The sequence below is a fragment of the Physeter macrocephalus genome, unplaced genomic scaffold (genome assembly GCF_002837175.3).
Source record: "Physeter macrocephalus isolate SW-GA unplaced genomic scaffold, ASM283717v5 random_29, whole genome shotgun sequence".
NCBI lineage: Eukaryota > Metazoa > Chordata > Mammalia > Artiodactyla > Physeteridae > Physeter > Physeter macrocephalus.
In genome coordinates, this window is record NW_021145315.1 from 4,215 (window position 1) to 16,510 (window position 12,296).

The window sequence follows — 12,296 nt, forward strand, 5'->3', positions numbered from 1 at the left end:
GGAGGATCCCACATGCCGCGGAGCGGCTGGGCCCGTGAGCCATGGCCGCTGAGCCTGCGCGTCTGGAGCCTGTGCTCTGCAACGGGAGAGGGCACAACAGTGAGAGGCCCGCATACCGCAAAAAAAAAAAAAAAAAAGAATCAATTTTATTTATTTATTTATTTTTGGTTGCATTGGGTCTTTGTTGCTGTGCGTGGGCTTTCTCTAGCTGTGGAGAGCGGGGGCTCCTCTTCGTTGTGGTGCACAGGCTTCTCATTGCGTGGCTTCTCTTGTTGCATAGCACGGGATCTAGGTGCACGGGCTTCAGTAGCCGTGGCACACGGGCTCAGTAGCTGTGGCTCGCGGGCTCTAGAGGCCGCTGGCTGGGACACTTCAAAAAAATCAGTGTTATGAAATATTAAAAAAGCAGAGACTATTCCATAATAAAGGAAAATGAGAGACATGACAGCCAATGCAATGTATAATTCCAATCAGATCCTGGTGCAAAAATTAAAAATGCTATAAAGTGTAGTTTGGGGGCAGGTGGGGGAAACTCAGGACTGTGTATTAGGTAATCATTCTTCAACTTCCCAAGTGTGGTCGCTGTGTTCAGGTTCTGTAGGAAAATGGCCTTGCTCTTAGGAGGTATCCGTGGAAGTATCTAGGGGAGAATTGTCATATCTCCAGAATTAATTAATGTTATTATTAATTATTAATGGGGGGAGAGAGAGCACAAACAGGGCAAGGTATTAATAATTCTTTTTTTTTTGGCTGCAGCCCGCGGCATGCAGAACTCCCCTGACCAGGGATTGAACCCTATGCCCCCTGCAGTGGAAGCACGGAGTCTTAACCACTGGACCACCAGGGAAGTCCCAAAATATTAATAATTCTTGAATCTGGGTGAAAGATATATGAGTTTTCATTGTGCTATTTTGCAACTCTTCTGTAAGTTTGAAATTTTCCTAAATGAAAAGTTGGGGGAAAAACACATAAGGCTGTATATATAGTGTCAGAGGGGATTGGTTCCAGGACCCCCTAGGATACCAAAATCCACTGATGCCCAAGTCCCTTGTATAAAATGGCATAGTATTTGTATACAACTTATGCACATCCTCCCGTACACTTTATTTTATTTTTATTTATTTATTTATTTATTGGTCGAATTGCTCGGCTTGCGGGATCTTAGTCACCCGACCAGGGATTGAACCTAGGGACACGGCAGTGAAGTCCCAAGTCCTAACCACTGGACCGCCAGGGAATTCCCCTCCCATATACTTTAACTTATTTCTAGATGACTTATAATACCTAATAGAAAGTCAATGCTATGTCAATAGTTCCTGGCTCATGCCAAATTGAAGTTTTGGTTTTTGGAACTTTCTGGAATTTTTTTCCCCCAATATTTTCAGTCTGCTGTTGGTTGAATCCGTGGATAGGGAACCTGTGGATACAGAGAGCCAACTGTACACATGGGATGTTCATAGGAGTTAAATCTAGGAGATAGAATTACAGGCAAATTAATTACAGGCAGATTAATTACTGGCAATCTTTCCTTCTCTTTTTCTGTGCTGATTGGGCCTGAGCGTGTACTACTTTTACAGTCAGAAAAATTTCTTTTCCTTTTCAAAAACATTTCATATATTTTAAATATCTTAGACTAAAAATGGGAGAGTTGAGTTTTTCCTAGGTGTTTACATGTCTAGGAGGGACAAGTAAAGTGCTCCATTATGATCCCCCCAAATAATAACTAAAACTTAACTCCCCCAGGTCAGGCTGGGGGCTGTGAGAAGAGTGAGGGTGGGCGCCTTTGGGGGTGGGGCACAGCATCTCCACTCCACTTTCCCACCGCCTCCCAGGAATCAGAGCTGAGTGGGGGCCAAGGGACAATGACAATGGGGTCCGGAAACCATCCCAGCTCTGAACCGAGCCCTGCAGGCCTCCCAGATCCCCCACTGCCGCCCTCTCCTCCCTGTGCCCCTCCCCCAGCAACGCCAGCCCGGAAGCTGCTGGAGCTGGGTTGCCTGGTCCTCTCTGATCTTCTCCCTCCCCCTCCCCCATGGGCAGTAGCGCCGACTGACCGACAGAAGCAGGTGCTTTGGAGGTGGGGGCGGTGCCAGCAGCCAAGGGGTTAATGGTCCTGGCAGGGGCTCGGTGGATCACAAGGGTCAGATGTCCCTCCTGGATAGGGACAGGCACAGGCACGCAAGCTGCTATTCTAGGGCTCTGATCACGGTCACCTATTTATAGAGCTGGGGAGGGCCTCGGCCCTCCCCACACAGGCGGTGGAGAGGCTGCTCTGCTGCAATGTCACCAGCGTCACTGCCACTGCAGGCTGCTGGCATCTGCCGCTGCCACAGGCTCCGGAGCCACCAGGCACTGTGTGAAGCAGAGACGCGGCTGGCCACATGGGCAGCACCATGGAGCCCCCCGGGGGTGGGTACCTGTACCTGGGCGCTGTGACATCGCCAGTGGGCACGGCCCGCGTGCTGCAGCTGGCCTTTGGCTGTACCACCTTCAGCTTGGTGGCCCACCGGGGCGGCTTCGATGGCGTCCAGGGCACCTTCTGCATGGCCGCCTGGGGCTTCTGCTTCGCGCTCTCGGTCCTAGTGGTGGCTTGTGAGTTCACCCAGCTGCACAGCTGCCTGCGCCTGTCCTGGGGAAACTTCACAGCAGCCTTCGCCATGCTGGCCACGCTGCTGTCCGCCACAGCTGCGGTCATCTACCCACTGTACTTCACCCAGCTGGAGTGCCCACCCGAGCCCGCGGGCTGCACAGCCAGGGACTTCCGCCTAGCAGCCAGCATCTTCGCCGGGCTCCTCTTCCTGGCCTATGCCACGGAGGTGGCCCTGACTCGGGCCCGGCCAGGCCAGGTGGCCAGCTACATGGCCACGGTGTCGGGACTCCTCAAGATCGTCCAGGCCTTTGTGGCCTGCATCATATTTGGGGCGCTGGTCCACGACAGCCGCTACGGGCGCTACGTGGCCACCCAGTGGTGTGTGGCCGTCTACAGCCTGTGCTTCCTGGCCACAGTGGCCGTGGTGGCCCTGAGCGTGATGGGCCACACGGGGGGCCTGGGCTGCCCCTTCGACCGTGTAGTGGTGGTGTATACCTTCCTGGCTGTGCTCCTCTACCTCAGCGCTGCAGTGATCTGGCCCGTCTTCTGCTTCGACCCCAAGTACGGTGAGCCTGGGCGCCCCCCCGACTGCCTGAGGGGCAGCTGCCCCTGGGACAGCCAGCTGGTGGTGGCCACCTTCACCTATGTCAACCTGCTCCTCTACGTCGCCGACCTGGCCTACTCCCAGAGGATCCGCTTCGTGCCTACCTTGTAGCCCGACACGCAGCAGCCCACCCACCTCTGCTCTCCAGGGGCTCAGTCACCATGAGGGGACCCAGGTGAACCCAGACCTCCAGGGACAAGCCAGAGGGAGGCAGCCAGTAGAGCCATGGCTGGGCTTCTGGCAGTGCTCAGCAGGTCAGCTCAGGGAGGGGCGGAGGGGGGACAGAACAGGTCACGGAGCCCTGAACAGGTCACAGGGAAGGCGTCTCTGCCAGGCAACTCCCAGCCCCTCTCTCTCCCTCTCTGTCTATCTCTCTGTCTTTTTCTCTCTCTGTCTCTCTCCATCTCTCTTCATTTGCTGGCACACCCTGCCTCAGTGCTGGTCACTGTGACACATGAGAAGACTTTGAAGCAGGCGCTGTTGTGACCCACTTTGCAGATGGGGACCCTGAGGCTAGGATTAAGAAGTTGGCCCCAAGCGTCCATAAACGTCTGGAGACCACATTTGGGCTGAGTAAACTAAGTAGTGTGGAAAAGGAGCGTGGTGAGCCTGTGCTTCCTCTAGCCTTGAAGGAGCAGTTCCTGGAACCCTGGAAGGACAGCTATCCAAGCAGGGCCCTGCTGGGGCATCTGTGACAACTCGAGGAGGAGGTGGGAATCAGGACCCTGCCTTGCCGCCTCTGAGCGGCCACAGCTTTGGAAGCTGAGCAAGGACTCTGGTGTGGTCACACAAGGCAGCCTCATCAAGCTGGAGACAGTGCAGGCTTGGAGGGACCCATGGGGCCGGCAACACTGACAAGAGCAGAGCATGCTAAGGAGAAGCTGGATTCCCACCCAGGCAGGGAGCCACCACTGGGCCCCTGCTGTCTGCCCCGATGCGGCAGCTTCTGCAGTGCCTGCCATGGGCCCCGGGGGGCTGGCCTAGGGCAGCTCTGACCCAGGGGAGGACCAGCCTGGGGCAGCCACTGGGGCATGGAGCCTGGGCACCAAATATCACCCTGGTGCTCATAGACCCACCACCTCTGTTCAAGTGTTCATTTGCCTGGCTGCCAACCACGAGGGCCTGCTGGGGCCATTGCCCTCCGCACTCCAAGCAGCTTCTCCCGCTCAAGAACCCAGACTGGGCCAGCCCAGAGCAGCCCACTAGCTGCCGAAGCACAGCAGCCGCTCAGCCCATAGACTGGCCCCTGGCCTTGAGCAGGAAATAAACACTAATGCTGATTTGCATGGAGACGTTTCTGCTTAGGGGGTGGTAAGCAGAGGAGGTGGTGGCCAGCTGTACCTCCTGGGCCATCCACCAGCATGTTCCCAGAGAAGAGCTTAGACTGGGCTTGGCTGAGGAAGGAGGCAGCTGTGGGAGGGCTGGGGCACTCTGAGGGTAAGCGTAGTCTCCTGAAGAAGTAGTGTCCTCTCCCCAGGTGGGTGACAGCAAGGGGAGGATGGGGGCGGGGAGTTCTCGGCACTCACCACCACTGCCGGGGTTTCCAAGGGCCCTGGGCATAGCAGTGGGCAGAGGGGCTGCTACACCCGTGGCAGCAGAGCCCAAGCAGCTGTTAGGCACGGGGGTCCAAGGGCTCCCTGTGCTGGCGCCATGCACAGTGTGAGAGAAGTGGCCCGCCCGCCTGCTGGGGAGGGCACACGCACAGGGGTCCTTTACCTGGAGAGGCCCGTCTTCAGCAGCAGATCCCTGAGGGGGCAGGGACCCCTGTGTCCTGAGGTGTCCTGTGGGCCCTGCTGGCTGAGGGATGAGGGGGTTGGGAGTGTGTTACCAGGGGACAAAGGAGCATATGGGCCACACCCTTCCCAGCTCACAGGGAGGCCTAGACAGTCTTCCTTTTCTAATCAAATTTCTGAAATGAATTATCTGTCACCAACTCCCAATTTCCTCACTGTCCTATGGCCTCCTGCCCCCAGAGCTCCATGCCCCCTAAGTTTCAAAGATCCTGAGGGGGAGAGAGAGGAGGGAAGGGGTTCCAGGGCTCAAGATAAGCATGGCAGATGTCGTCCGGCCTCCGGGAGGCTGCCCTCGGGATTGTCTTCGTGCTATTCTCTCCCTGGATCAGAGAACTCTTGCTTTTTGGAGAAAGGAGTTATTTGTCATTGTCACTTGAGAAACAATACTTTTTAAAGGATGGACTCTGTTCTCTGATTATATACAGTCAGTTAAAATGGAGTGGGACCCCCAGGTTTGCGTCTATGGGTTTGAGTCTGGGCCACTCCCTGAACAGTCCACTTTGGACTGGATCTTACCATAGATCCACCCTCAAAGGGTGAGGACCGAACACCAGAATAAACATACGAGGAGGCCTGGACATCTGCCGCGTACACACGCTCACTACACAGTGGTCTGGTGGTGCTGATGTTGGTCGTTATTACGTCAAGGAGAACTCACAGCCCTGCTTCTGGGGCACAATTATCCAAGCAACACTGAAATTACATTTCAGAATAGTCTGTCATCATTTAAGATACAGAACAGAAAAAATAAAGCAGCTCACCCCCTCCCCTGGTGGGGGGATGATGATGCTTCTTAGTTTGCTCTTAACCCTGCTGCTGACTGGGACCCCAGACTATCCTGAACCCCAAATGCAGACTCAGCTCAGATGAGCCCTGAGCACGTCCCCAGGGGGAGATGACTAGAGCTTTGTTCTTCGGAAAACCCAGGGTCAAAAAATTCCACGGACCCTTCAGATGAGATGTCAGGAGACATGGGTGCTCCGTGGGAACTGGGGGCACTAGGGGATCATCTTCCTCTATCTACTGGTTGACCACCACCCACCCTGAGAGCCTGTTTGAGGAGGTTCACGTGGTAACAGGCCAGTGGCCCCCAGTGTCATGCAGTTTTCAAAGGGCGCCTGAGCCTTAGAAGAGACTTGGAGAGCAGAAACCCCAGGTGGGAAGGAGGGGGTCCAGATCTCAGGGGGACCGACCTAGACCTCCCAGGTGCCTCCCCGTTTTGAGATGCTGAGAAGGTCCGGGCTATCTCTCCAGTTTCCAAACCCGAGTGAGGGCCATGCCGTCAGGGACGCCAGCCTGACGTGTCCGTGTCCGTGTCCAACGACAGGGCCCCGAGAGAGGATCCCTAGCCCAGGGCCGCTCTTTGAGGGCCCGGCTCCTGCCGCCCCTCTCCCGGCGTCCTCAGTCCTCAGGCGCGGTCACGGGGGTGGGGGTGGGGGATGGGGTTGGGGGTGGTGGGGCGAGGGTTTCGGTGCGCTGGGGCCGGGGCTGAAGGCGCAGGTTCGGGAGCGCGGGGACGACTGGGCCCAGCGGGAGGGGGCGGGGGTGAGCGGATGATGCAACTGCTCGTCGGCGCCTCCCGCGCCCCCGGATTGGCCGGCTCCAGGGCGGCCGCGCCGCGGATTGGCTGGGGCGGGGGGGGGGCGGGGGGGCCCCCGGCGCTGGGTGCCGCGTGGCGGGCGCGCAGCTGCGAACAGGGGGCGACCCGCGCCGAGTAACTGGGTAATTGGGATCCAAGCTGGGGGTCGGGGTTCGGCTCGGGCGGGCGGTGATACCGCCGGGCAGAGGGAAATGCGCGTCCGCGCCCTCGCCTCCGGCGTCGGGGGGGCTCGGACCTAGGGGAGCGTGGGCGTGGGGAGGGGACTCGGGTGTGGGGGCGTCCCCCTGCCCCATGCCTCTTCCCGACCCTTTCCGGAGGCTGGCTCACCGCTCCCTGCCCCCTGTCTGGGACCCTCAGGAGCAGGTTGGGACGCCGCGGTGGGCGGGGGCACCGTAGCGGGGGAGAGTTAGACCCAATGGGATGGTGCTCACCGGTCGGCGGTGAAGTGGCCAGGCCTGGCACTGCCCGCCTAACTTCTTGTTCTGGATTCTGCCCCATCTTCCCGCAGCTGCTCCTGCGGAGACGGTGCCAGCTGTGAGGGCAGTGGGCGCAGGCCTCCAGACACCATGAGCGTGGGCTTCATCGGGGCTGGCCAGCTGGCCTTTGCCCTGGCCAAGGGCTTCACAGCAGCAGGTAGGCGCTGCGGCCAGGAAGGGGCCAGGTCAGGAAGGGGCCAAGCGTGAGAGGGTGGGCCAGTTACTCTTCCCCAGGCTGGGAGGTGAGGGTGGAGTCTGCATTAACGTGTCTCATTTCAGCGCTGTGGGAAACGGTAGCCTTGGAAGGTTTGGGGTAAGGCAGGGGTTGCTGTCTTACCCTGGGTAGTACGATTTCTGTTCTTCCTGAGGATGTGGTGAAGGGACGCCAAGACTGGCCTTGAGGGAGGAACTCTGTCTCTCACAGGCGTCCTGGCTGCCCACAAGATAATGGCCAGCTCCCCAGACATGGACCTGGCCACTGTTTCTGCCCTCAGGGTAGGTGCAGGGTGGAGGGTGACCGGTCAGTGTTTCTAGAGGCCAGTGTGTGACAGCCTTGACCCTGGAAGGCCAGGAGTAGGGGCCCCAGAGGGAGGCACCATGCCACAGTCCCCCACGCCAATGAGAAGAGGGTCCCTGGGCTGGAGTATCTAAAAGACCCTGCCTCCTGGTCTGCAGATGGGTCCCCTCCCTAAGCTCTTGGGAACTTGGTGACCGGCACATGTGCAGCCGGTGGTCAGGAATGGGGTTCCCCAAGCGGAGCCACCACAGAGGATCACAGTATGGGGGCCAGGAGAGACCACCTGGGGGCTGAATACGGTTTGTTTGCCATAGCTGAGTGAGGGCTCCATGTCCAAGGGTGGGGGCAGGCTACCAGCTTGAGACCACTATCCACACTACCACTCGCACTTGACGAGGTGGTCAGGGGTTTGGGGGCTGCAGCCCTAGGTGGGGTGGGCTGGGAGTGTGGTTCGGATGCAGTTTCCCTTGTCCGCCCACAAAAAAAACACCTTCCAGAGCAGGATGCCTCCTCCACTTTTGGGTGGGAAGGGCAGTTAGAGGGTGTCAGAGCCCCGTGCCTTGAGCCCCCAGCCCTGCCATGCCCACATTTCCCATCATCCTCTGTGCTGTTCTACACGAGGGGCTCTCGGCCTGCGGGGATACTAAGGGGGCCAGCCAGCCACAAACGGCAGGCTGAGCTCGCCTTGGCGCTCCCTGCAGAAGATGGGTGTGAACCTGACGCCCCACAACAAGGAGACCGTGCAGCACAGTGACGTGCTCTTCCTGGCGGTGAAACCACACATTATCCCCTTCATCCTGGATGAGATTGCCGCCGACATTGAGGATCGGCACATCGTGGTGTCCTGTGCAGCTGGCGTTACCATCAGCTCCATTGAGAAGGTGGGCACTGCAGGTCGGGGTCCGGCGGGGTCTGGAGATGGGGTAGAAGTGTGCACTGCAGAGGGCTCAGGAGCCTTGGCGTGCTCCACACCTGGTTCTCCATCTGTGGAATGGGTGTGTTTGCATAGCTCACAGAACTCGGGAAGTGTTCAGCTGGGTGAGCATGTTCACACCCACACCCAGCACAGCATGCTGGGCAAGGGGCTGGGATGGATACAACAGCCAGTTTCTCCTCCAGAAGCTGACAGCGTTCCTACCGGCCCCCAAAGTCATCCGCTGCATGACCAACACGCCGGTCGTGGTGCGGGAAGGAGCCACTGTGTATGCCACGGGCACCCACGCCCAGGTGGAGGATGGCAGGCTCCTGGAGCAGCTCATGAGCAGTGTGGGCTTCTGCACGGAGGTGGAGGAGGACCTGATTGATGCCGTCACGGGACTCAGCGGCAGCGGCCCAGCTTATGTGAGGATTGGGGAGGGGCGGGGGCAGTAGGCAGTCCCCAGGACCTCAGGGCATGTCTGCCAATCTTCCACCCTCCTCCTTGCTCTGGGCCCCTGCGGGCAGAGCTGCTGGACTAACCACTGCCTAGAGGAAATAGAGAAAAGGCCTGGGACAGCAGCTTAGGTGCTTTCTCTCTGCAGGCATTCACAGCCCTGGATGCACTGGCTGATGGGGGCGTGAAGATGGGGCTTCCAAGGCGCCTGGCAGTCCGCCTCGGGGCCCAGGCTTTGCTGGTTAGTGTTCTTCCTGACCCTCTGGTGGGGGCCACTCCTTACCAGGACCAAGACCGGTGCTCTGGGGTGGATGGGTGGAGAGTCAGCGGGTGCTGCGTTGGTTGGGGCTGGGAGCGGTACCCTCACAACCTTCAGCCCCCCTCTCTGGCTTCAGGGGGCCGCCAAGATGCTACTGGACTCCGAAGAGCACCCAGGCCAGCTCAAGGACAACGTCTGCTCTCCCGGCGGGGCCACCATCCACGCCTTGCATGTGCTGGAGAGCGGGGGCTTTCGCTCCCTGCTCATCAATGCCGTGGAGGCCTCTTGCATCCGTACACGGTGGGCCCCCGCTGCTGCCTGCCCACTCAGTCGTTCACTCACCAGATGTTTATCAAGCTCTGGCCTAGCAGCGGGTAGGGCGCGGGGAGCCCTGAGGTTCCCTGGGGTGGCGGTGTGCGGCATCCCTCACCACTCTCCATCATCCTGTGAAGAGGGGCTGCCCTCTGGGCTCACACTGGGCTCCGCACGTGATTTCATCACTTGTGGCCTTCAGACTGGGGTGGTCGTCCAAGCCAGGGAGGCAGACCAGGGGGAACCTCTGTGGGGCTGATGATAACACCTTCCTCTTGGCCTTGCCGGGGAGACTGAGAGTTAGAAGCACAGGATGCGCTGGCACAACGACAGCACGTGAGAGCTGAAAGAAATCCAAAGAGCAGGGGACGGACAGGCCTCCAGGATGGACAGGGCTCTTTCTCACCACCCTACCTGCCCTCCAGTCCAAGCCCACAGGCTTCTCTGCCACTGCCTGACAGTGAGGCTAGGACGCAGTGCTGCTCTCCTGGCACCAACCTGCAGGGGAGACAGATGAGGCATGTGTCCCGTGCTCAGGGCCATGAGGGCTCAGTGTCTGGGGGGCTGCTGGTAGATTTGGTGACCCTGAGCTGGCTTGAATGAGGTGAGAGGCAGCTGAACGGCAGTCTAGGGGAGGGGTGGCTGGCAGTGGGAACTGCAGGGGCAAAGGCCCTGAGGTGGGAGTGACAGCACAGCAGCACCGTAGGCTGGCAGGTGCTGGGAGCTATGGGCTTCTTCCCACTTCCCACTTGGACCCCTGGGCTCGGAAGGAGGCGGAGCCCTGGACACAGCCCTCCTCGCTCTCTCCCCAGAGAGCTGCAGTCCATGGCCGACCGGGAGGAGGTCTCACCAGCTGCCATCAAGAAGACCATCCTGGACAAGGTGAAGCTGGACTCCCCTCCCGGCACCTCACTGGCCCCTTCTGGCCACTCCAAGCTGCTGCCCCGCAGCATGGCCCCGGCAGGCAAGAAGGACTGAGGTGTCCAACCTGCTCGCAGGCCACTCTCTGCCTCTTCCTCCTGGGCTCAGAGCTCTGTGCTGCAAGTGTCTAGCCCCAGGCCTCACAGGATGTCCTCACGTTGGCCCACTGCCTGTGGCTCTGGTCCATTTGGGTCAGTGGAGTTGTAGCCAGGGAGGGGGCACATCTCTTCCCAGTGGGAACCTCCATGGTCCCCAAGTGTGTCCTGGTCCGGAACAAGGAAGGATTCTCTGACCTCAGCCTCCCCCTTCCTCTGCCCCCAAACCAGGTCAGGACCACCTTCCTCCAGAGCTCAGGAGGCTTGGGGGGCTTCAGCACCCAGTGTCAGCTGGCTTGGGCTTGAGTACAAAGGTCAAGGTCCCCCCCCCACCCCCCCGCCCCAACCATGAAGGCCCAGCCAAGGAGAGAGCCTGATCCCACTCCTGCCCTTTCTCCACTCTCCTCTCCTTCCTCAGTGTGGGAAGGGCCAGAGGGTCCCTGGAATCCAGCAGAAGGGCCCATGGTTCTTGGCCAGCGTGACATTTGAGAAAAGGGCTCCTCAGATGGTTGAACTCCCGAGGCCCCAATACACTCAGGCCATCATCTCCCATTCCTGGTCCGACCAACAGACACTGTCATTTCTGTCTCTGACTTTTTAGGTTAAATAAATTGGTTTCCAGCCCCAATGTCCTGACTTCTAACTTTGTCACCAAATGTGGAGGGAGGCCCAGACCTGTGCCAGAGGGTCGTTGCTGTCTGCTGTAACATTGAAGGCTGAGCCAGCAGCCCACAGGCCCAGAGCCCTGCATTCCAAGGCAGCCAGTCTGGCTGGTGGGGCTGAGTCTCCAATGAGCAGAGGGGGAGGGGGCTTCTGGGGCCTCAGTCACTAGAGGCATGACTGGAAGCTGGCACTGTAGGCTGGGCTTGGCAGGCCCTGCTGTGGGAGGGGCATCAGCCTCAGCACCCTCTGTGCCTCCTGGTTTGGTGGGGGCAGGTATCTCCCCAACTCACCCAGGTGAGGCCAAGGGCAGGTGAGGAAGAAGCTTCCTAGAAAAGTGTATTAGGGTTCTCCAGAGAAACAACCAGTAGGAGATGGCTTATATATATAAAACAGGGAATATAGAAACAAAGAGATTTATTTTAAGGAGTTGGCTCACACAATTATGGAGGCTAGCAGGCAGGCTGGAGACCTGGAGAGAGCCAATATTTCGATTCAGGCCATCAGGCAGGGAGAGCTGATGTTGTAGGTGATGTCTGAGGCAGACTGATGGAGAATTCTGTCTTACTCTGCAGAGGGTTGGTCTTTTGTTCTACTCAGGCCTTCAACTGCGTGAGTGATGCCCACCCACATACGGAGGGCAATGTGCTTTATTGGTTAAAATGTTAATTTGGTCTAATGTTGAAGTCTACCGATTTACATGTTAATTTCATGCAAAAAACACCCTCACAGAAACAGAATAATATCTAGTCACCCCATGGCCCACAGGTTGATGTAAAATTAACCATCACATGAGGCCCACAAGATCAAAGGAGCTGCTGAGGGTCAGAACTCTTTACGGGGCCAGGAGGGCTCACATTTGTTTGATCAACAGTTACTGAGCATAGAAACAGTAAGACACTCACACACACACACCCGGGTGAGTATATCAGAGGAGCAGGGCTGGTGTCTGTAGGGTGTTGGCAGGAGGCACCCAGGTGAAGCGATGGGTCCCAGGAGGGGCAGGGGAGGGGGAGGGGACCAGGAGAGCCCCTGGGCAGAGGTTTTCCAGGAACTACATTGCAAGGTCTCAACTCCAGTTCATTTCCTTCCCCTGG

At 58.3% G+C, this 12,296-nt stretch overlaps 2 protein-coding genes across 5 annotated transcripts; both read left to right on the forward strand.

Annotated features, from left to right (window-relative positions):
* The first annotated feature begins 2,287 nt into the window (after window positions 1-2,287).
* MYADML2 (myeloid associated differentiation marker like 2) lies at window positions 2,288-3,305 on the forward strand. The gene has a single exon (XM_007125617.3). The coding sequence runs from the start codon at window positions 2,382-2,384 to the stop codon at window positions 3,303-3,305; it is 924 nt and encodes a 307-aa protein (XP_007125679.1). The 5' UTR covers window positions 2,288-2,381.
* Window positions 3,287-11,167, forward strand: PYCR1 (pyrroline-5-carboxylate reductase 1). 4 transcript variants are annotated; one of them, XM_028483425.1, is made up of 8 exons: window positions 3,287-3,369; window positions 7,096-7,220; window positions 7,488-7,558; window positions 8,282-8,461; window positions 8,700-8,921; window positions 9,101-9,193; window positions 9,348-9,511; window positions 10,336-11,167. In XM_028483425.1, exons 1-8 carry the CDS (start codon window positions 3,356-3,358, stop codon window positions 10,499-10,501), a joined length of 1,035 nt encoding a protein of 344 aa, XP_028339226.1. In that variant the 5' UTR covers window positions 3,287-3,355; the 3' UTR covers window positions 10,502-11,167. The 4 variants fall into 4 exon arrangements, with proteins under 4 accessions (XP_028339226.1, XP_028339225.1, XP_028339227.1 ...); XM_028483424.1 differs by having other exon boundaries at window positions 3,366-3,448; XM_028483426.2 differs by having other exon boundaries at window positions 3,366-3,448; window positions 9,348-9,585; window positions 10,336-10,551.
* The last annotated feature ends 1,129 nt before the right edge of the window (window positions 11,168-12,296 follow it).